General features: G+C 37.0%; 1 protein-coding gene across 1 annotated transcript in view; it reads left to right on the top strand.

Annotated features, from left to right (window-relative positions):
* whrnb (whirlin b) overlaps positions 1 to 26,095 on the top strand; it is a 60,247-nt gene that overhangs the window by 24,476 nt on the left and 9,676 nt on the right. The window contains exons 4-8 of the mRNA XM_079870393.1: positions 9,001 to 9,209; positions 10,904 to 10,943; positions 20,317 to 20,520; positions 20,692 to 20,901; positions 23,268 to 23,336. Of these exons, the coding sequence (XP_079726519.1) occupies positions 9,001 to 9,209; positions 10,904 to 10,943; positions 20,317 to 20,520; positions 20,692 to 20,901; positions 23,268 to 23,336 (732 nt within the window). The remainder of the gene's footprint in view (positions 1 to 9,000; positions 9,210 to 10,903; positions 10,944 to 20,316; positions 20,521 to 20,691; positions 20,902 to 23,267; positions 23,337 to 26,095) is intronic.

Consider the following 26,095-nt stretch of genomic DNA (forward strand, 5'->3'; position numbering starts at 1 on the left):
TACATATTTTTCATGCTTCTATGATGAATTCAAAAGCATTTATTTGAAATAGAATATATTTATTATATGTGTATTTATATATATATGTATTTATTTATTTATTATTATTGATACATTTATTCAATTAAAGTATTTCTTTTTTTTTTCGTACTGACCCCATTTCTGAAAGATAATGTGTATGTAATATAGTACAAAACAGTCTGCCTCAATGTAGACTGTGGCGAGCAGGACGAGGCCGAGGGCCGTGAGAGAACGGCGCGAGGCCGGTGGCGTGATTACTGATGTGATGAGCGACACCTGCGCGACGCACCGGTCTCGGATCTCTCACGGAGGAGTGGAAGCATAAAAGGAGGAGCGACGACAGTGAAGAACGAGAGAGGCCAGGCCTGGATTTGTGTGAGGAGCTGCTGTCTTCATTTTGTATTGGTTTACTTATTTATTAAAGTTTGTTTGAATGTTCGTCAGTTCCTGCCTCCTTCTTCCCATAACAACGAACGTTGTTACATAGACATTTTCCACAAAATTTTGGATCCTCCTGCTAATTATTATTATTTATTTTTTCAGATAGGGCTTCTGGCAAAACTATGGCCTTTGAACTCATTCCATAACTGCTTTTCGAACCGCATTTCACTTCAAGCAGCCACCCTCACCCCAAAAGCCTTTTCTCTGTCAGTTTAACTCAGAGCCACGTAGATTAAACTTCAGCTGCGCTGGAGGTAAAACTGACTGATGGCTCGGCATCTGTCCCATCTGCATACACTGTAAAAAGTGCTACACCCACAAAGTATGTTTTATATATTTTAAATATTTGTAATCTAGTTTATTTTATTGGTTTTATACAAAAAATTATCAAAATACTTCATCTTTACTTAAAATATATCAGTTTTTATATAACAATATATTTTAAATAAAACCCATGCAATTTATTTGGGTAGTTATTTGTTTGTGGTCATTGTGTACAACAAATGCTATAAAAGTGAGTTGGCAATGCACAATTTATTTGAGCAGCTGTCGATGTGGCAGGTGTGTTCATCAAACGTAAATATTTTAAATTTTATAAGTTGGCATTATCCCTTTTTCACTGGCGGGGACCTTCCAGGCAGATGCAGTATCTTCCTCGGCACTTCAACTGTTTGGTCGCTGCAGCGGATCTGAATTTCAGGGTCTGATTAACACGGTAAGTTGAGCAAATTTAGCCGAATGACTGGTGACGTAAAGTCACGCGAAATCGTTTACTCTCCACTAGGGAGCTGAGGTTAGGTTTGCAAATTACTGCTAACTTAGCTATAAGCTAAGATGGCTGCACAGTGTGGTCGATTGGCAGACAACAGCGGTTGAGACCGTGCTGTTAATATGAAATTAGTGCTCTAGTCATGCCTACTATGTGTTTTAAGGCTTGGGTTTGAATTTTGCCAATAATATAACTTTTAATCGTTAGTTAGCGTAAACTTAAACTAGCATAGTACTAGTTAACGTGTTTTATCTAACTTAGGACTTTTAGCTTACCGTTTAATGTCAAATATTAGTTTAAGTTAAGGATAAAAGTGATATTATTGGTACAATTAAAGTCAAAGTATCCTTAAAACACAAAGTAGGCATGAGTATATCACTTAAATTAATTTTAACAACACGGTGGGGGATGCAGCTGTCCGTGGGGTGCTCGTGTTATCAGTGTTTAAAAACACATAGAAGTTATAACGTTACGTAGGTAATAATTAGTTGCACAAATGCCCTCAGTTATATTTTTTTATTACATGGCTTGGCTGAATTCCAATGTAGAATGCGGTCTGTTATTTCTTTATAACAGACCGCTGCGGAGTATAACAGACCGTTGCCATGAAAAACAGCGCGTTGCTATGGACGCGGAACGGACTATTTTCTTTGGCGGAAGCAATACAATCGTTTTTAAATCAATAAACTCCTTTTTAAATCAATAATTCGTGTCAAATTATTTATTTATTTTGTAGGTAGCCATGTAATAAGCGGGATAATGTATAGAGAGGCGGTCGTTATAGCGAATAACAAGCCCTTCAGCCTGTCGGGCTTGTTATTCGCTATAACAACCGCCTCTCTATACATTATCCCTTACATATTGCACAGATTAAATTTCGGGATCATATGCGATCGAAACGGTCGCAATTTCGAGCCTTCAGGCAATAGTTGTGCGGGCAAATAAGGGAAAGTAAGATCATGGTGTTTTATGGACAACACTTTGTTTTGTGTGTTGTGTGTCTTTGACAGGACTCAGAGATTATTTTAGTATACTTTTGCATTACTAAAGCAGATGCACAGATTAGACTGTAAGTTCGAGATGTATTCTTAGTAGTCTGTCTGATTTTAGAGATTTGATCCACGCTATTTTAATGCTGCATAGTCAATTAATGATAGATGTTTGGTTGAAAAAACCCTTAAACTATTTCTAACCTATTACCTAAAGAAGTTACATTTACAACTGATTTTTAATCTTATTTCTAACATGCATTTTCCTGGTCTTTAGATACCCAAGCACTTTTGTTGCCTGGGGTATTCGAGCTTCACATCCAGGTAGGAAAAACTTCAGAATATAATTAAAATTCAATTCAATATAAAATATGATAATAATTAAATTACAATTTGATCAGATTATACTTTTTGACAGGATTCATCTGCCTCTGTGGAGAAAAGGAGAGAAGTGGTCCTGAGATGCCTGATTGAGTACAAGGGGAAGAGACAGGAAGACCTCATCAGTGTCCACCACGTATGTATTGGGCTTAAAGCTACTTGTCTATTTTTATGTCTGTCCCATTGAGCACAGGTATGTCCAAAAGACGTCTTTTCAACATCTTTGTCAAAAAAAGTCGTATGTTGAAGAGACGTCCACTGAGGAGCCAGAATGAATGTTATGACGTCTTTTTTGACATGTTCTGTAAGTCCAATATAGACGTTCATGGAACCTCCATACAAGGTTAAAAACCAGTTCAGATGTGGACATATTTTATGTAATTTAATGTCTCTTTTAGACAATTTAAACTGTTTCTGGACCAAATAAACACTTTCAGGATGCATTAAATTAAACTCATGTTTATTTCAACGTAATTTCTAATTACAAAGCAACTCCCAGACAGCGTGTGTTTGTCCAAAAATCATGAAATCTTTACTGTCTACTTCAGGCAGCTTAAAGTCCCTGGTTCGAATCTGATTTCTCTCACGATCCAAATATGTGTGAATTACAGATGCTAAGCTGTCTAAAGGTGTCAGTGTGTGTTTGTCCAAAAATCATGAAAAGAAACTTCACTGTCTGTGAATTGCTTTGCAATTACACATAGAAATTACATTGAAATATATGTGAGTTTTAATTTAATATATCCTGAGTGTTTATTTGGTCTAGAATAAGTATAAATTGTCCAAATGAGACCTTAAATGACATTGAAAGTATGTCCACATCTGAACTAGTTTTCAACCTTGTATGGAGGTTCCATGAACGTTCATTACAGAACACCTCAAAAAAAGACGTAAAAACCTTCATTCTGGCTCATCAGTGGACGTCTTTTCAACGTACGTCTTTGTGACAAAGACGTTGAAATGACGTCTTTTGGACATAATTTTGCTTAGTGGGTGTATTAATATCGTGATGATATGGGGTGATTATGTTTGCTCTTGAAAGATATTTAAACTGTAGCTTAATTAACAGTAATGTGATGACCAATCAGGTACAGGCAAGGACAATTGCATTTGTTTTATTGTAATGCATCCTTTAGAAAAAGACAACACTCATGCTAGAGTAGATCATGATAGTTTAGTACCCACACTCTATATGGCATTGTCATGGTAGACTTCACTCTGGTCACATGTTCTAGTCACGTATCCGTGTTGTATCCACCACCTTTAGCAACAAAAGTACAATTTTGAATTTGTGAGTTATATTCATCTTATTTCCTATTTGTCTGACCAAACTCTTGATTCTTTTTTGTCTCCACCAATAGAGTCGGGCTGAAACACGAGTTGCCCACTGAAAATTTACATGTGCCATCATCCCGAAACGATTGGGATTATCATAGAAGGACAGCCCGTGGTCAGAGGTGTGCCAAACCTGTCGAAAGCATGCTGCAACCTGTTTGGACTTAACTATGCTCTCGACCGCAAGTACCCTTCATAACTGGTGTATACTTGAGATATATCAGAGGCTTTTTGTGGGATTGGACCCCGTGCATCCTAAGCCATCATCATGTAATTTTTGACATTGCAGTTAAAGTATGATACAATGTGATGTTATGACTTGGGCAGTTTGGATATTTCAATGTACTGTTCAGAACAGGTTGAAAATACACTTCTACAGTGTTTGTTTTATATTAGAGTGTACATGTGCGGGCACATTTATTTGCTGTTTTGTAATCACTGGTAAAAGTGACACTGGTTGACACTTGACATTGAATATATTGAATAAATGATTGTCTTCAATCTACCTTCTCATCTTTTTCTTCTTCAACTGAATTTGTAATTGTTATTGACAAAGTCTGTTTATGTAAAGTTAATAACTGTAGTGCAGGATATAGACATTTAGATTTATTTTCTGAGGTTATAGCCAGGACTCAATTAAAATGTTTATTCACATATGATTAAGTTAATTTTACTAATAAAATAAAGTTCATAAAACCTAATTAAAATGAGTACAGGTTACTTGTAGCAACCCATAAATAAGTTACCTGTACCAATAAAAGTAGGTTTATCCAACTGAGTAATACTAGTACTATTAGTTAACTCAACTCGATTTTGTTGTGTTTGTATTAAGTAATGTTAATGTGTTCAATATACTTAAAAAAGGCTGCAAGTTGAATCAACATAAAACATCCAATGCAGCCGCTTGCCTCACTTTTTATAAGTTAGATCTAGGTATTACTTTTTACAGTGTAGCTCAACACTGGGCCTAATTAATGTCCGTTCCCCTTGGAGATGAGCTGGGCTCACCTGGATCTGTGGCGGACGTTCGTCAGACACATTTATCTATACCTCACTGCTGATGGTGCCCAGTGCATCTGTAGCTGACAGATGGATGTGTGAGGCCCGCACAATGTGTTTTTATATTTGAGGAGGAGCTCTAAAGGGACTCTAAAGCCTGTATAATAGCTTTGTTTTTAGTCTTTTATGGTTGTTTCATTTAGATCCACCAGGAGAAAACTGCCAGAGGCAACCGATGATGGAAAAAAAGCTTAAAAAATTGCCTAGTGAGAAGCCTCACAAGAACTTATATCAGACATGTCTATAGTTTTGCACAGTTATTGCTCCTTAATGTGTTAAAGTGTTCATAAAGTAGAATGAGGCAAGATTAAGCTTGCTTTCTCTGCATGGACACATTTGCTTTAAATAACACATATACTGGCCCCAAAATGTCAGGGGCTGTACAAAACATTTTATCTTACCACTAAGAGTTCTCCTAAATAGCAGTAAAAGTTCTTAGGTAAGAGTTTCCACTTAAAACCTATTCACAAAGCTGCTGAGACCAACTTTTACTAAGGAACAGAGAGAAATCTTGAAAATCAAGCGTAGCATTAGTTCTGGCAGGTCACGTTAGTCAAGCTTGCATCAGCAGACTCTCAGCTGATCCAAGTCTACCTATAGGAATATGACGTCTATCGCAGCATCCATATATAAGCTCCTTCACTATTTCAACAGCAATCGCATTACTCAGGAGCTAATTACCCTCCTCCATCCCCAGCTCCTCCTCTCATCAGTCAGGATTTGTCATTCTGATTCCCCTTTGAATCAGACTAAATTCTCGAATTATGTTGTACATCAAAATATTGAATTAATGATATCTGCAATACATTCATGTTGGTTCTGTTCTGTTCTGTTTACCCTAAGGGGTTTATTGCTGCTCTCCCTGCTCTTATCATGCTAGGCTGCATGGATGCACAGGGAGTTCTTGCCCTGAACAGAACCATATCGCCAATCCAAACTATATGCTAATTGTCAATCATATTTGACGATAGTGGTCCTGACGGAAATCAAGCTTTTAATGTTGTTTATATGTCTATTTGGTGTTTTTAATATGCTTTAAGATAAACCATGTGCAAATTCAAAAGTCAACACAACAGCACCATTGCTGATTATTTTCTCCTTAAAACTGCAGTGAACCAAAGACAGTCTCAAAAACGCGTTTTTTGGCGTTAATTACAAACCAATTCAAGCCTGATTCAGACCCTGACAATGTTAACAAACAAGAGGATCGTGCATTATAGATTTCATGCACAGAATTTGCAAGCACGGATTTAACAGGATGTTTCAGAATGTTTTTTTTTTTAAATTTTTCTTATAGATATGATGTTATCCACCATTTAATCATATTTGTCGGAGAACGTCTCGGATTACTTGATGTAACCTTGGTTCCCTGAGAGGAGGGAAAGTGATAGCTCACGGTTTGGGGAAAAAAATTTTCTTCGAAATCCTGAAGCCTGATTGAATCGCGCTATTGCACTAGCCAATGTCACTTGAATGCTGGCACAGTGGGCCGACTCAACCGCTATGTAAGCAGTGACTGTGCCTAGCGCCGTGAAATCTCAGAATATTTTGACTAAACAACTACAGTCACTGACTTTCATGTTTTTACACGGCGATCTACACAGTGTCTCATTTCCTCCTCTCAGGGCACCAAGGTTACGTCAAGTAACCCGATACGTTCCCTTTCGAGTTGGTTTCTCGACACTGCGGGATAGCTGACATTTTGGGGAACGTATAAAATCCCCGCCGTGTAAAAACAGCATCATCCCTCAAGTCTACGTGAGTTGATACGGGAAGAAACACACATCTCAGCAGGTGAATGTCAATGATACGTGAGCGGACCTGGTATTTTTGTGCAGTTTTTAAAAAAATGTTTTAAATAAATGCCACTTTTATTATTTGATTATTGATTCAGTCTCTAAAAAAGTTGAAAGTACCCAGAACAGAGCTTAAGCTGCACTTAAGCTGCTTAAGTGTCTAGGTTCATTCTGGTAATGCATATGAACATGTAATGCATGTCTCATTGTGTTATTTTAATGTTTTGCCCTGTCAGCTGTTTAACCATACAGCATATGCTTTTGCACATTTGTGTGCTACATGTTTGATGTTAGTGATTGTCCCCAAAGGATTAATAAAGTATATACAGTAGTTATGTAGAGCAGTAGAGGGCTATTAGAGGAGAGTGGGATGGAGGGACAGCAGAGTGGCAGAGAAAGTGGTGTAATGGTGCAGAGGGTGGAGGAGTAGAATAGAGGGATGCAGGGTGCAGTGGAGCGTTGGAGATTGTGATAAAGGGAAAGAAAGGTTGGTAGAAGAATGCCAGTGGTTTCCCTTCTGGGAATAAATGAATGATCCTTGAGTTCCTGGAGCCCCCCCCATTCTCTCTCTCTCTCTCTCTCTCTCTCTCTCTCTCTCTCTCTCTCTCTCTCTCACACACACACACACACACACACACACACTCTCTCTCTCTTTCTACTCCAGTGAGTTATGGTGCGTTCTAGCTGCTGACTCCACTGCATGAAGAACGTTTGCACCGAGAGGAAGAAACAGACACACATCGATAACTAATTTCTCTTTATTATTTCTCCTTTGCTGAGGAGAACAAAAGGAGGAAATTAAGTGGTTTGGACCAGTTATTGAAGACATGTTGGGCAAACAAAAATCATGTTAGTCAATAATTAGAATTATTATTATTTTTACAGTAAAAGGAACAAGACTCTCCAAGGTCATTTTTTCTTCTTATGGAGTGTACCTAAAATGTCAGAAGAAGACAACCTACTCCCCAGTTTAAACACTGGTTTGCATTCCAGAAACTGGAAATATCCTGGATTTTTCTGTTCTCTCTCTCTTTCTCTCTCTCTCTCTCTCTCTCTCTCTCTCTCTCTCTCTCTCTCTCTCTCTCTCTCTCTCTCTCTCTTTTTTTTTTACATACGCCTCATGAAAAAAGTAAAAGTCTAAGTTTAGTAGAGTATGCAGCACAAATCAACAGACTCCAGAAAAACAAAATTTTCACTAAATGGTTACAAAATTACTGTTTATTGCTTGTTTTATCCCTGAAATGGGATGCAAGGACAGCAGAGTGGTGTAATGTTGCAGAGGGTGGAGGTGTATATATTCTAGCCTACATACACCCAATGTATTCCAGCCTCTCCTGTACAGTATATCAGTGCAGAAGTCTGTCACGCTATAAGAAATAGTTCACCTATGTTATCATTATTTACATGATTTATTTTTCAAGAATGTTTATTGAGCTTCCCCCCCCCCCCCCCCCATACAGCAATCATTTATTGACCATATCTGTCAATCTCCAAAAAACTACAAAAATAACAGCAAATAGGTTTGGAAAGATATGATGGAGAGTAAATAATTTCAAGAAAGAATTTCAACTTTTTGGTAAACTAATGAATTTATGAAGTGAGGCATTGTAATGTGAAAAGATTTAGAGCAAGGAAGGTATCTAGAGTTATGCCAGCACAGTAAAACAATAGTGTATAGTCATTGATTGTTGTCCCACTGTGCTGAACTGCTCAGAGAGTTTTTCATGAATGATGTTCATTACATTGATTTGCAGAACATCACTAATATTCTGCTATGGCCAAGTAGGTTTAATGAGAGCATATTGAGCTCTTATCTGTGGCTTGTAACTGAATAATTTCCAGTCAATGCGTCTTCTCTTTATCTCCATTGTCCACTGCCTCACTTCCTCTGTCAGTCTGTTACTGAGGGAATTTGGCAAAGAGACAGAGGATATTCATAAATGACTGTCTACCTGCCACATTTTACAACAACAATTGCTATGGCGATACAGATTAAATTATTTCATGTACAAATCATGCTGAAAGGATGGCTTGTTTATCATTTATAAGGCTTAATTGAAATTTCTATGTGTGATTTTGCTGTCAGCTCTTATGGTTCCTGTGGTGCGTGGGCTCTGCACTGGTGTGCCAGGCATTGTTGCATTCATTTCATTTTGTCTCATCTGGAGTGTTAGATCTCTGAAGTCTCTCTCTTTTTCCACCTTTGTAGGTAGGGGATCAGATTCTGGAGGTCAATGGACGTAGTTTCCGGAGCATTTGTCATGATGAGGCCGTGCAGATTTTGAAGAATTCCAGCCACATGCTGATGACCATAAAGGACGTGGGACGGCTGCCTCATGCACGCACTGTGGTGGATGAGACCAAATGGATCCCTAGTGCACAGATTGCTGAGAGCTCGGCCAATAGCAACACCCAGAGGTGAAGCTTCATTTTATTTTTTCCAATAGGGAAAAAAAAATGTTTTTCTCTTCCATAGCTCATCTTTGGAGCTTAAGAGACTTAATTGAGGTTTATTTTTGATTCATTTAAAGCTGAAGTACATCATTTAATATGCCACCAAAATGGAATTGTATCATCAAATGGAATTGCTAACTCAAACCATTGGCTAGTGTTGCTGTGTCGGGCTGTTTGGGCTGAAAAAAAAGTGCAGTGCTTTGATAGAGCCACAGAGCCACTCGCTTACTTATAGTATAAACTTTGCCTCAGATGTGTCTCCCAAGATTCCTCAAGAGACATAAATGAGACAATTGTTGACCTACAGTGAGAGTATACAGCTATAAAATTGGATGCCATAGATGGCATAGACCAGACACTGTAATGCAGTTTTGGAGGAATTTTAATAGAAATGTTTGATTCAGTCTAAAATAAAGTCTCTGTAAGAGTGTACAGAGATTGTTGAAAGATCTTCTGAAACTCTTGAAGAAACACATTAGAGATTACTAGAGTTTTCTCGGGATTGTACCCATTTCCTCCCATGACTTGGATGGAGTCTAACTAGGATGGAGACTATTAAATACAATTATTTGAGCTAACACCACTTAATGATCTTTTACCTAATTTAGACAATTATGTGGAAATTATTTAATTTCTTTCCATTACTGTAATAGCTCCACTTTATGCAATATTCAGCTTTCCTCTGAAATTCGGCATGTGATCTCGCTCCTTTACTAAATTATACTCAGGTCAGTGAGTCCAGTCATACAGATTGTTGGATTGAAAGAGGGAATCTAAATATAGCAGTAAGATGATTTTAAAGCTAGATATAGATGCTATTGTTAGATGACGTGCCCTAGGCAGTGATGGTTGAAGTGTATGTATGCTAGTGGGATGACAGTAGCACTATGACTCACAGCAGGGATCTCGTCTCTCTTGCTCTCTCAATGGCCCAAATGGAAATGGGCTGATTGGGATCTCTGGAGGGTGTGCTCATTTCTAAAGTGCTCCCCTGGAAATCTGGCAAGGTGCCTTTTAGTTCCACGCTTCATTAGTCTTGTCTTCTAAAATCTGAGTAAAACTGCATTTTGATCACTGGTGTCCGGATTTTCCTTCGTGTCTGCTCATGATAAGGGCACTGCATGATATGAAACTCAAATATTACAATGTATAGCCCGTCGGTCATCACAAAATAAACCCATTCATGGTGATCAGTACCTTAATGTGAAGTATCCCACTTGTTTTACGATACTTGCCAAATAAATGTAAATTCTTTTACATTAAATATTGATTTGAAATGATTTTATTATCTTACTGGTCATAAAGCTAATACAAATAGTTCATTATAATAGAAAAGCAACCTGCTTAGCAACAAGATGACAATGTAGCAATATTACAATATTAATTATTAATCTGCAATCCAAGTTACTTTTTTTCTGCTCACTAATCTTGTTGATTCACAATATGGTTCCAATTAAGAAAAGAGAAATCATGGAGTGATACGAGAGATATGAAATGGTGGTGCAATGGACAACAGTTACATTTTGACTACTTAATTACTCAATGAGATTTCCTAATTAGAATCAAGTATTGCAGAAAGCTTTGAAATAACAAAATATGTCTGTTTATGCACTTTCAAATGTATTCATTCCATACTCAAAATCTCTCTCTTCTCACAGTGTTCTATCTGTTGATGTCGGAGCAGGAAGTTCAGGAAAGGTGAGGTACAAAATGCACTAACATTTTTTAATTCTAACTGTTTAGATTTCATTTGAACGTCCAGGGTTAATTTTCTCTTTAATATGTCTAACCGCATGCCATTTTATGGTTTTATTTCCAAGTAATGAGTCTAAGAAATAGGAATACAAAAATCTAATATTAAGGTCAGTGTGATATTGAAAATATGAATGTATTGGCTTGACATCATATTCTTTTGCAGTCTATCCAGAGATCAGAGCAATCAAGCATTTTTAGTGTGAAAATTGAATAAACACTGCTATCTCAGAGCAAACACACTATAGCAAAAAAAGTATGTGTACTTTGTGTCTATGCTAACAGTGTGTCCCATCACAACACATGGTTTATTGTCTTTTTGAGATTTTATCTGATGGTTGTTAATGGATTGTCTTTGCACAGCTGGAAGGCTGCGATCTCTGTCTAACGCATACACATCACTCCATTACTGAGTGCAAAGGACAGCTCTGAGCTGGGAGACATCAGACTGCTCTCATTGTGTGAAGGACCTGTCTCATCTGCTGAAGACAGGGAGGAACACTTGCATCCTGCTGGGCAAAGCTCTCTTAGGGTTTGAGTGGCCTTCCCTGAGCTGTGGAGCAGGCGTGATGTTTATCTACATGGAATATTTTACATATAGGGTGACTAAAGAATGGTTAGAGGACCCCGTGGAAGAGAAGGCGACAGGGAAATTACAGCATCTGCCATTTTTTGAATGATTGTCACTTATTTAGTTCAACCTTCCATCCCAAAAATGAGCTTTTGAAGTGAATGTCTTCCTTTACTGGAAATGATTATGGAGGTTGATGGCAGGAGCTTGTGTGTCCTTACCTTCTCTTGTAACACTTTTCAATTCTATTTCCCATTCCGCACATTCCAAGTCCTGTCAGTGGACTTTGGCACAAGTGCAGGAATTCTGAGATCCATTTATGTGCAAGGTGACCTACAGGATTGAGAAGGATCTTCACTGAAGTAGTATTATAAATATATAGAGGATTGAGCCATTATCAGTAGCAGAGAAATAGAAGTGTCAGTCAAGAGACCTCGAAATACAGCCCCACTCACACAGTTTAACAGTGATAAACAAAGAAATAGTTTTTTCACAGTCATATTAAGCTTATATTTGTATATTTATGCTGTGGAGGAAAGTGATTTCTCAAACTTTGTTGTCTTTTTTGGGGATCCCATGGTCATGGAAAGCCTGAAATATCAGGGAAATCTTAAACTAGCATTACTAGGCTACAGGCTTTCTTAATAAATGTAAAGTTATTAATAAATTAATACGATAAGTAAATTAAATCAATTAATAAAATGTTGGAAGAAATCAAGGAAAATAGAGAATTGTTCAATCTGTGCTCAGATGTAAATTATTTAATTGGCTAGAATTTGTGGTTTGTGCAGTGATTTTTTTTATAATCCTCATGAAAATACCTTGGTTATGGGGACACTGTTCATTACCAACCAAACCAGATCAGAAGTCTAATCCCGAGCACCTGCACTTACAACAACAGCAACTTGGAGGAGTTTGAAGATATTCAGATATTGTCTTATTTACATCATGACAATAGTAACCGCCACACTGGACTACTACGTCTTCTGACACAGCGGCAGAAACTTAGGAAGCTGGTATGCGCTGCTTTTTTCCTTGGTATCATCCCCGCCGGTCTCAAAACATGTCTCCATTGTATTGTAATTTTCTGCTCAACTGACTCAACCACACAACCTTGTTTCTGCAGTGACTTTCAGCATGTTTCCTACAAAACGTCTCACATGTTTACATTTTACGTGGCGTGATAAGGTGACATAAACCACGCAAAATCCGATTAGAACGGTCAGACTGAAGCGGATTTCCAGAAATGCTGATAGGATTTAATAGGATTTCAAACCACATATAAATGTAGCTCAAAACTGATTTGTAAAAAGCGCGTTTCATGTGATTTTTTTTGCCATTCACAGTTGCTTAATATGATTGGATTCCAATCGAATAGGCGCAAAAATCGAATTTGAACTGACAGTCTGAACGAGGCTTGAGCCACAACTCTGAATCGTATACACACTTATAACTATGTTTTACATAGTGTTTTGTACATGGTGTTTTGTACATGTACACCATAACATGGTGTTTTGCAGATAAATGTAGATTTAAAGCTTTTTTTCAAATGAAGCCATTGATTTATTCAGAGCAGCCACTATGTTTCCTCTCACAGTAATTAGCTAGATCATCATTGTGGATTGGAGAGGCATTCATTGTAACTCAGACAATTACAGTCAGAACTGATTTAGGCTTACACAGTTACATTTGAATGAGGACAGGAAAATAGATGCATCGATCAATGCTGAAACATAAATTAAGCGATAATTTATTTGCTAATTTGTTGTTAATCCTTGTGCTAAAAAGGCAACATAGTCATCCTTCGTTGTATTCAAAGTGTAGAGTTAGGGAAGTGACATTACATCCTTTCCAAGAGCATAAAAACTTAACTTAAAGGACTAAAGAGGAAAGATTGGTTCTGAGACAATCAGATCTTTTCTATGTTTTCTGGATTCAAATTGTATTTTGACTCAGTAACCTCAAGCAGTTTGTTTAGCTTGTTTGGTCGCACGTAAATAACCCCTCTCAGTCCCAAACAAACTGCTTTAGGCTGGGCTGCCCGCTGCCCTCCCCTCCTGTCTCCTGTGCCTCAGGCCTGGCATGCTTTTATTTTGTTGGAATGAACCCGAGTCTTCCATCATTCAGCGGGCAAGCGAGAGGGCCGTGTCCTTCTTGAAGGCTTCACGGAACAGATACAATACAAGCTGTCCATCATGTGTAGCCTGAAGAATCAGAGCTTCAACAAGCCTGAGCAAACCACTTCGAATAGGACTTAAGTAGGTCACTCATAATACACCTGGTTGAACACTATTGTGTACCCGGCGTGCCAGTGGGGCTCCTTGTCTGCGTTAGTAGGTTTACTGTTGACTACTTTTTTTATGATGTACATATTATGGAAAAAAAGACGATTTATTGATTTATTGGAGTTGCCTTTTGTTATATTTTAGCAAATCTATAGCCTACACAGAGCACAGTGTGTAGTGTTAAATTTCAGAGAATTTGCTCTAAAATTAAAATGACTAGTTTATATGAGCCTGAATGACTTTATTGTCTTTAGTGGATTACAAGAGGTTAATTTTTAAAGAATATCCTTGCCACTTTATTCAATATTCAAAGTGTTGGAGAGGAGCATGTTAATCTAATCCTGCAAATTACAACACAAGAAAAAGTATTCAAAAACAAACCGATAGATAGATAGATAGATAGATAGATAGATAGATAGATAGATAGATAGATAGATAGATAGATAGATAGATAGATAGATAGATAGATAGATAGATAGATAGATAGATAGATAGATATGGATATTCTTCAAAAATGTACCTTTTGTTTCACTAAAGGAAACAAATTACTGTTTAAAATGGTCAGTGAGATTTGTTTTAAATTGCAATTGATCAAATGTGACAGTAAAGACTTTTATAATGTTACAAAAGATTTCAAATAAATGTTTCTATTAATCATAGAATCCAAAAGAATATTGTGGTTTCCAAAACAAATATTAAGCAGCAAAACTGTTTTCAACATTGATAATATTAAGATAATAATAATAATGATGCTGAAAATTCAGCTTTGCCACCACAGGAATAAATTACCTTTTAAAATACATTAAAATAGAAAACAGTCCATAACATATTTCACAATATTACTGTTTTGATCAAAATAAATGGTGCCTTGGTGAGCATACAGTATAAACAAAATATTGTTTTAAATGTAAAAAGATCATACTGACCTGCAGTGTGAGTGTGTGTGAGTAACAAACATATTTGAGTGAACTGTTTCTTTAGGAATTAATACAGTGTTTTACAGCATATCTTTCTTTCTTTGTGTCACTCCCACATATTTTTAAAGATTGTTTGATTGTCTAACATAATTCTTCACATTATCATGACAGAAAGTATCTGCATCATTTTCCTGTTCTTGACGCAACTTCCTTAGTCCTGCATCCAGCTCTGAGTCATAACTCATTTTAATCAACAAAGTCATCCATAGTCATCGCTATCGCAATGTACAATTCCTGTAAATCTCTATTCATGCTTAAAGAATAGCTAGATATTTCTCAGTTCAGCAATAGTCCTTGGTGGAACTGAGACTGGTAATGTGTGTTTGTTGTGGGGGATGAGTCGGTCATAGGGTGCTTATGTACATGGATGTGCATTGAAACTACAGAGGTAATTTAGCCGAGGCAATCTTATCCTGAGTTATTGATTAAGGCACAGTGGAATGCCAAGGGACAGTTTTAGTGATCAGGACTGTGGATCAGCAATATCCAGGAATGAGGGCAGGAATGAGGGATGGATGGGACTCCTGGCATCATCAGTCTAGGCTCTCTGAGATAAAGTGCAAAGCAGCTTGCCAAATATAACCTTCATATAAGATGAAATTTTGCTGTTGTTGGTTAATATGAATGTTTAAAATGTGGGTTTTGAAAATTTATTTCTACAAGCTATAAGGTTTTTGCAAATTATATAATTTCCCTTGAGTGCAATTCAAACTGGATTTCTGGACACTCGGCCTCATAATATATAAGATGTGCATAAATCCCCCTAAATGTGATTGTTTGATGATTTACCAAATCTTTGTTGTGCGATTACTTATAGCATCCACCCATGACAAATTGGTGTTTAAGAAACATTTATGGTTATTATTATTATTAGTTGAAATGGTTGCGCAGTTTTTTTTTTCTTTTTGGCTCCATATATCTATTGAAATATTTCTATATACATATCAGTTCTGAATACACGAGCATGTTTTCCCACTTCTCTTCTTCAAAAACATTTGCTTGCATGCTTTTCAGTTTACATACTTGGCATGCTTTAACATATTTTCATGCCAGTTTTTTTCTTTATAAATTTAGATTTGTTTTTTCACTTAAATGTATGATTAAAACCATTGAATTTGGTTTCAAATGTGATCGCACATACATTTTATAAATTGAGGGCTCAGGTGTCAGCTGCTTTAATACACTGTTAGCATAAGCACTCTACATTGCAACTAATAACCAGCTTTTCTCTGTTATCTATACAGCAATCACATTGGTTAGTAACTTTGTAATGTAAAGTTTGACATGTACTTTCTGATGGCAGCAGGATGAAAATTAGCACTTTGTAGAACACTGAACAGAGGCAAAAGACGTGATAATTCAATAATTAAGCTGTCTGTGTTACAGACATACATATTTCATACTGAGTATTTTGAGTCTGATCATGAATTGGTCTGAAGAAGTTTGTACCACTGATCATGTGTGAGTAGAGAAAGAGAATAGGAAATCCTTGAGAAAGGGAAAGACATTCCTATTTTTCTTCAAATGAAAGCACTCAAGGACAGATGCAACTAAATACAAAAAATATTGATTTCGCAAGCAAAGCACAGTGCTTGTCAGAGCAAACCTGTCTCTTCTCTGTCTGTCTCATTCTCATTCTCTTTCCCTGATCTTTCTCTTTCTTTCCCATTTGATGTCACTTTAATACCACATACACTACCTTTCCAAAGGTTTAGCGTGTTTTTGAAAGAAGTTTCTTATGCTCACCAAGGCTACATGTATTTGATCACAAATATAGTACAGTAAAAACAGTAACATTTTGAAATATTATTACAATATAAAATAACATTTCTATTTAAAATATTTAAAAATGTAATTTAATTTAAGGGGATTCTCTGATTTATAGAAAATTAAAGAGAACAGCATTTATATGAAATATGATTGTTTTATAACAATGTAAATGTGTTTATATCAGTTTACATCCTTACTGAATAAAAGTATTAATTTCTTCTTTAAAAACAAAATCTAACCTTTGAACGATAGAGTGTATTTATATTGTATTCACATATTCTCTTACACATAAGTATTGTTTTTTTCCTGCTGTCTGAGTCTATCAGACCCTTTTTTATATTACGACCCACCAGTTGAGAGCCACTCCGCTGCGTTGTTGAACGTATGTGTCCCTATTTTCTCTCACACTGACCTATATTGAAGGTTTGTGTATCGAATGTCTTTAAAAATATTTCTTTTCTGAAGATTCTTTTTTCTCACAGTACGTCATTAGCTAGATACCTGGGGGCATAGATATACTATGCATGGTATTTCAATGTTTGTTGTTTTTTTTATAGCACCTGCAGATATAGAGGCAGGGAGAGTGAGAGAGATGAAGCTGGTTGACAGATACTGGAGTTACTGTGATTGTAGGTCTGATTAAGGAGAACGTCTAAAAGTAGAAATCAGAGGAGAGGCATGTTTTCAAAGAAAAGGTGCATGACTAGTTCAATAAGAGAGAGAGAGAGAGAGAGAGAGAGAGACAGATAGAGAGCAAGTTTGTTACCCCAGGGGATGTAGCATTACATATTAGACATGGCTGACTGGTGAGGTCTCGGAGATGCAGTCCTGCAGCTGCTATTCTCTTTCCCGTGAGTGCCTGCCACCCACACACTGACCTGACCTGACCTGAACATGCACATTACATCAGTTCATATCAACTACATGGAGTGACTAATGATTGCACAACTATTTAATATCACTGTAGCACTACATGTCACTATTTGCTTGTTTTCAGTTGTGAAAATAAATTAATAACCTTGGCTGTATTCAAAACAGAAGCCAGCTGCCTTCCCAGACGTCAAAGGCAGTGTTTTAATATAAGATACCTCCTAAGGGGTTCAGACAGGCTTCTGAGGCACCATAAAATCATGCAAATTATATAAAAAAAAATCATGAGCTTAACGAGCAAACATTTAGTGACTGCAATGCTAATTTGTCAATAGAAATCGGTTAACTTGAAAAAAAGGATATTTGTAAATGTACACTTTTTCATGCATGCATGAATGCATCATGTCAAATTCTTGCATTTAATCAATAAATTAAATTAGATTATACTACAGGGCTGTTGAATGCTTGAATCTGATTGGTTGAAGAACGTTCTAAGGTGTGCATTATTTTCAGGGAAACGCACAGCTAAAGTAGTTCCAGGCGGGTCTTGACCGCATTACAGTTCCATATCACTTCGCGTAGTTAACGGTAATAACGGAAAATAGGATACAATTCATAACAAGAAATAACATGCAGCCCCATGCGCTTGATCTGGAATTTTCAATGTCTAGCTTCACAATCAATGGAAACATGCAGTTTAATTTTAATAAATAAAGTATATAGTCCTAGGCTATCTATAATCAATAGAAAATTAAACTGAAAATAGGCTAAATAAATGGATAGTCCTGCAGCACGGATTTTTATATATAACAAATAAATAATTATTGATAGGTCTACTTGTTAAAGGGGCTTTGTGTTTCATTTATTTGGCTAGTCTACTGTCATCTGTCAATAATAGAAAAAAGAATGAACAAATTAATTATAACGAATTGAATTAATAAATAAATAATAATATTGACGCACATGCTTTTCTGTCTCATTATTGCAACATCTCTCTATAATAACTGCATTAATAACTGCATAAAGCTGGGGACACACTTTAAGGCCGGTTATGAATGTAATTTGATACTTATGACTGATCATGACCAAACGCGTGTTCAGTGCGTTCAGTCTGTGTTCAAAGTCGGTGTTTAAAATCTGCTGCAGTCGATGAAAACAGTCAGAGAATGTGTCAGCTAGGCGTGTGTCCCAGCATTATTCTGCTATCAGTGGCTCAAACCTCCGTTACTAACTCTAAAATGACGTTTTGGAATTAGCAACGGAGGCATTGGTTTAGATGCGTAAGAAATTAGACCTACATACAAGAGCGTTTTAATGACAAAAACTTTACAAACGTCTTGAAATACATAATCTGAACAATGTTTCGAGGTGTGGTAACTGTAGTATAAGCGGAATAATTGACTTCAGGCCGTTGAATTATTAGAAAAATAATGCACACCCGAGGTGAACGGCCACTCCGCTTCGCGTCGTGACCGCATTACCACCTCGGGTGTGCATTATTTTTCTAATAATTCAACGGCCTGTCGTCAATTATTCCTTACATAATAAGACACTATAGGAAGTGGCATTTAGATGAATTTACACAGACTGTTTAATCGGCTTAGACATGTTAGACATGCTATAAACAACACTATTTTGAATATTGAAATATGAAATATAAAAAAATATATATATATAAAACTAAAACTGCCAGTAAGTGGTGGCAAGTCCGTGTTTTAATGAATGAGCCATTGAATCATCCATTGAAACAATTTGTGGGTCATTAGACAGGGTTGTTATAGTTACCTAAAACTTACAGAGTAGGCAATTTCGTAGCAACCAGCAATAGCAAGCTAGCTTTAAAAGCTTGAGATCCCACCCTTTCTTTATATTGAACATGAACGCTCGCAGCGCCTGCAAATCGTCACGTCTCAAAGCAGATAACATAATAATACTGAACGTAAAAAACTTACAGAGCTCTAGTTGTACCACCTGACTGCTGCAGATTAATTTCGGCGTTTACAGTGTTGTTGACATAGAAACACATGTCAACAACAACATGAGTCTGAGTAGGTGAACAGCTCTGAACGTCATGGGTTACCACCATCTCGTAATTACGGTTACGACATGCCGTGAACGCAGCATAAGCTCGTTGTTTTAGTTCAGGAGGAACTGTATTAACCGTGCTGATGATGTGTGATGTCTGTGTGAGCAGGGTGCACTGAGGTATGGAAATACATATGTTGACAGGCAGGATATCAGTCCTGAGACTTCCACAGAAGATATATGTACATGTTTTAATATTTAGACCACTTCTATTATTGATTGCTATCAGGATCTGAAGAGAGTTTCAACCAGTATACCAAAAAGTTTTTATAAAACAAATTGCTTACCCTACCTTTAAACTAAAAAAAATACAGTGCAGATTTTTCTTACTTGAAATAAAATAAACATTAACTGAATTAAAATAACATATAAAGTCCTTAATCTTAGTTTATTTCACCGAGCAACATTTCTCATTGTCAATTCTTTTAACTTGATGTACTAAAACTATAATAGCATATCAATAATACTAAAATAACATGGCTTATTTAGAAATGAAGCAAGTGGCTGTCTTTATGTTGTTGAATCAATCGCTCAAATGATTTCTTCATAAACACAGATTCACTTAATAATGAAATACCACTGTGTGTTTCTCTGAGATGCAGTGAAGGATGCAGTTGAAAGGATATGATAAAAAATTCAAACAAATGAAGGCATCTTTGTAGATGCAAACATTTGACTTGAATAAGAGGTTTCACACTCCTGTACAACATTACAGTTCATGTAGACACACCCTCTACTGTTTTATCTTCTCTCATTTGCAGTCAGTCTGTTGTAAAGGCGTTATGCCAGCGGTCGGAGTGGTACGCGCAGGAGCGTGGAGCTCGCTGGAGGAACAGGCGTACATGCTTCTAACAGAGACAGAGAGACAGACCATGGGCTACTACATTCAGGAGTACCAGCGCGCACACATCGGGGTAGAGCCTCTGGCCATGGCCTTGTTTGAACTGTTCAACACACATGCCAAGGTTAGGCTGACAGCAAAGAATTGCTAACAAACCATAGTTCCGTTGTCTATGCCAGCTTAAAAAAAACTCTTAGTTTGATAGCTAGCACTGTATTCAAATGAAAAATGCATCATATTTTGGATGATTTCAGGTTTTTCATTTAATGATCTCTTGGCTGTTCCTGCTTCCCAGCTGTCCTTGCTGGCTGAGGTGCGGACTCTGATCGCTGCGCAGGACCTGGAGCGATTCGACGGGCAGGTGTTACATCGTGAGATGGAGGCGTGGAGAGCTCGGCACGCCGGCCCGGGCCTGCTGCACCCTGATTCTATCTCCGTCACCCATCCAGAGGGCCACGTTCCTTCTGTTTGCCAGCTGACCCCTGCAGTCTCCGGCTACAACAAGGCACGTGGATGTGGTTTTGTGCAGTGCTGGGCATATTAGCATGCACTGGTGGACGAAATTAAAGTACAAGGGCTGGATTTATGACAATCTTGAAGTTTATATGAATGTGAAGTTCTCAAATATTTTCTTAAGAACATCTTAATTTTTTTCTTAAGAAGAAAATGAAAGGCCTTTGTGTTATTTGATTGAAAGGCGGGTATTGCTCCAAATGAAACACCTCAAAGCCCGTCTTTTTGCACTGCCTGCAGATTACCGTAGGTACCATAATGAGTGCGCAGACTATTTTCGTAAGACTAGACTTAATCACTCAGTATCATGTTTTTAATGCACCGTGTCAAGTTAAAATAGTTGTTTTAAAAGAGCCTGTCTCAAGATGCAGTGGTCTTTCCCATTCATTTGTGCTCTGTCTGTCTTACGCTCTCTCTAAAGTGAATGTGTCCTGTATCTGTGTGCTGCCTCGCTAGTTGTAGCTAGAGTGAACGCATCAAGTGTACGTGCAAATGATCGACTGGTGTCATGTCAGAGTACTCATCCAGATAATCATGGCAGTATTGTGTTATACACTCACCTAAAGGATTATTAGGAACACCTGTTAAATTTCTCATTAATGCAATTATCTAATCAACCAATCACATGGCAGTTGTTTCAATGCATTTAGGGGTGTGGTCCTGGTCAAGACAATCTCCTGAACTCCAAACTGAATGTCAGAATGGGAAAGAAAGGTGATTTAAGCAATTTTGAGCGTGGCATGGTTGTTGGTGCCAGATGGGCCGGTCTGAGTATTTCACAATCTGCTCAGTTACTGGGATTTTCACGCACAACCATTTCTAGGGTTTACAAAGAATGGTGTGAAAAGGGAAAAACATCCAGTATGCGGCAGTCCTGTGGGCGAAAATGCCTTGTTGATGCTAGAGGTCAGAGGAGAATGGGCCGACTGATTCAAGCTGATAGAAGAGCAACTTTGACTGAAATAACCACTCGTTACAACCGAGGTATGCAGCAAAGCATTTGTGATGCCACAACACGCACAACCTTGAGGCGGATGGGCTACAACAGCAGAAGACCCCACCGGGTACCACTCATCTCCACTACAAATAGGAAAAACAGGCTACAATTTGCACGAGCTCACCAAAATTGGACAGTTGAAGACTGGAAAAATGTTGCCTGGTCTGATGAGTCTCGATTTCTGTTGAGACATTCAGATGGTAGAGTCAGAATTTGGTGTAAACAGAATGAGAACATGGATCCATCATGCCTTGTTACCACTGTGCAGGCTGGTGGTGTAATGGTGTGGGGGATGTTTTCTTGGCACGCTTTAGGCCCCTTAGTGCCAATTGGGCATCTTTTAAATGCCACGGCCTACCTGAGCATTGTTTCTGACCATGTCCATCCCTTTATGACCACCGTGTACCCATCCTCTGATGGCTACTTCCAGCAGGATAATGCACCATGTCACAAAGCTCGAATCATTTCAAATTGGTTTCTTGAACATGACATTGAGTTCACTGTACTAAAATGGCCCCCACAGTCACCAGATCTCAACCCAATAGAGCATCTTTGGGATGTGGTGGAACGGGAGCTTCGTGCCCTGGATGTGCATCCCACAAATCTCCATCAACTGCAAGATGCTATCCTATCAATATGGGCCAACATTTCTAAAGAATGCTTTCAGCACCTTGTTGAATCAATGCCACGTAGAATTAGGGCAGTTTTGAAGGCGAAAGGGGGTCAAACACAGTATTTGTATGGTGTTCCTAATAATCCTTTAGGTGAGTGTATGTAGCTAGTGTTATGTTGTAATGCTTAATATTTGAAACAACCCAATAATTTCATAAGACAGGTTGGAGGTTAACCTAACTTTAAGTTATTTACGAGGAATTTTAAGAACATTCTTCTCAGGAATATGAATACATCTTAAAGATATCAGTAAGATATTACATGTTTTTGAAAGAGCCAAAGTACAATACAAAATACATCAAAAGTAGTGATGCATAAAAACTATAGTAATATAATATAACATTCATGTATTTGCGTTCAATGCTCATGCTCATAATGCCTATTTGAAGCAAGAGCTAACTTTGTTCAGACTGTTTTCTACTGTGCCTGCATTTAATGGTCTGATCTGTTGTGTCTTGGTAATTTCATGATTTGATTCCAACCATTATTATGAATTGTAAATCTCACTTGACGCAAGCTGGCAATTGAGCTGAACTGATGAGAAAGGCTTAGAAATGAAGAGCTGCCTCTCAAGTGGAGCGTGAATGTCTTAAACATATTTTTGATTGTATTTCGTTCTGGAGTGATTGTTGCTGTGTACAACCAAGTCATTTCAGTGATTGTTTATGCTTTTTGCTTTGCTTTTTTAGAGTGAGTGCAGGTTGGATGGGAGTTTGATGCCACTTGAGAGTCTAAATTCTCTTCCTGATGTTGCTCTGGTGAGTTGATTATATTTTTTGTTGTGTGTCTACATGCTGTTAGATTGGATTAAACAAACGTTTTGTGGAGTAAAATAAGCCAACGTTATAATGGTTTTTGTATTTTATATTTGTGTGTAACAAGGAAGATTTAGGGCTAGGAAAACAAAACATTTATCCCTGCAATACAAAGACTGTCACATCATATAAAACAAACAAAATTGCAAAAAATGTATTTGAATGTTTCTAACTCATACGGATAACATATAACATATCTAACATTTTTTTTTTATCTCAAAGATCAATATATCAGTCTCATAGTTTGTAATTTAGTAGAGGTTGTGTATATATACTGTACAGTATGCCTCTACTTGACCTCTTTGTAAATTAAGAATATACAGCATATGCAGAATATGTGGCACATATCGACCCATTAGAGTTAATCCAAAAAATAAAATTGAAAAAGGCACAAAACTCAAAGAAATAATACTAAAAACAACATATACACTACTGTTCAAAAGTTAGGGTTTGGTAAGATTTTGAAAGGTTGTGAAAGTAGTCAAAATACAGTAAACAAATAATACAATTAAAATACTGTTTTCTATTTGAAAATATTTTACAATGCAATTTATCCCTGTAAATCCCATGTAAAACGGAATTTTCAGCATCATTACTCCAGTCTTCACTGTCACATGATCATTCAGAAATCATTCTAATATGCTGATTTGGTGCTAAAGAAACATTTCTTATTATCAATGTTTAGAACTATTATTCTGTTTTAATATATTTGTGGAAACTGATACAATTTTAGGGATTCTTTGATGAATAGAAATGTAAAAGAATAGCATTGAAATATATATATTTTTTGTAACAATACAAAAGTCTTTAGTGTCACTTTTGGTTCATTTACTGCATCCTTTCTGAATAAAAGTATTCATTTCTTCTTTTTCTTTTTTAAAAAAAGACTGATCCCAAACTTTTGAACGGTAGTGTGATTAATTTAATATACAAAAAAAAAAAAAAAAAAAAAAAAAAAAATATATATATATATATATATATATATATATATATATATATATATATGCTTTCACTTTCAGTAGTTGACCCAACATTGCAAACCTTTACATTGTATTCAATGTAATTTTACACTGCCCTAAAATATGGGGTATCATTTACTAGTCAAAAGAGCTTGTTGCACCATTAATGTCAATTACTTTGATTTAGCAGAAAATGCATGGTGACATCATAAAATGTGCCATTAGGTTTTTAAATCAGAACACACCCATGTGATCATAGGCGTAATTCTATGGGGGGACAGGGGGACACGTCCCCCCCAATATTCAAAGAAGGACAATTTGTCCCCCCCAATATTTGATCATACTGTATGATTATGCGGGCAATATCGATGTGATTGCAAATACGTCTTTCTTTCCAGCTCCGAAAATATAAAATCCCGGCCGGTCCATTTGCCAAATCCATTCGACTGGCCTTACACTATACATTAACAAAACCTATTTCTCCTGAAATCCATGTCATGTTTTCCCTATCCCTTTAGTAGCTCGTGCACCGTCAGTGAGTTAGGAAAAACCAAACAGAAGAAGAGTTAGGAGCGCGAAATCTGACAGAGCAGGTGACGGCGGTGTCGTCTCACATGGTGAAATCTCATATGGCAGGTGACGGCGGTGTCCTCCCAAAGAAACCGAAGTACAGTTGTAAATTTATGTTTCCATTTATGGGTATTGCCAGAGTTTTTCCTGCATAGAGAATAATGAGGCGGCTGCCTCCGTCAAATTTCGTGCCGCCTCCGGCTCTCGACAAAACTCGGACAGACAGTCACATGGTCAGATACACTTTTCCCACCGTGATGGTTCTGTTGCGGTTATAAAAATATTTAAAATAATCTAATTTAATACAGTTATAATTTTTCAATGTAAATTATTTAATTTGATTGGTAACAGCCTAGTGTCTTATTATTTTAATTGGATATATTTATCAAATTTAAGAATTTGAAATGAAAGATGGAGCATACAGTTAATAAAATTAGGGGGGAAATGCCCTTAATAAAGGTACAAAAACTATTCTGAATGTTTTCAAACAGTGATGTAATGAAAAATGGACAATTTTAAGTTTGAAGGGAGTAAAGCCTCTGTTTAGGCTATTAAGGAAATATAATTTTGCCAAAAGAAGAACTTTTATTTTAAATAAATGTTCATTTTAAATCAGCCTATGTCAGTGTGATATGTTACCATATTATCATGCTTAACACTAAGAATTTGAATAATTGTAATGTGATGATCAGATGCAGATCTAAATCAGAGAATATCATAGGTTCGGGCGGTTTGCGGGTGGATTATTTATTTTTAACAGTGGATTCGGGTGACTCAAAGTGCACCAGATTAATGAATTTACCTTTAAAATGTACAAAATTTTCTTCCGGGGGAGCATGCCCCCGGACCCCCCTAGAGGTACCAAGTACACTTAACAGCATTACTGTTGTATGCTGTTAAGTGTTCGGACTCTGACTTTTATTTTATTTTGATAAAAAAAATTGTGTGCATGCGCCAACACAAAAAGTCCCACAGCTGTCCCCCCCAATGTGTGATTGACAATTTCGCCCTTGCATGTGATAGATATCTTTTATCTAAAGTCAAGTTTGAATTTGTCAAGTTCAATAGATTTTTTTATTCCACATTTTCTTGTTCTTATTTGATTAAGCATCAGTAGCTCAACATTAACTCTAGTAATCATAAACGATTATCTTGGATGAATCCATAATTGAC

Source organism: Squalius cephalus, assembly GCF_949319135.1.
Source record: "Squalius cephalus genome assembly, chromosome: 5".
Classification (NCBI taxonomy): Eukaryota; Metazoa; Chordata; class Actinopteri; order Cypriniformes; family Leuciscidae; genus Squalius; species Squalius cephalus.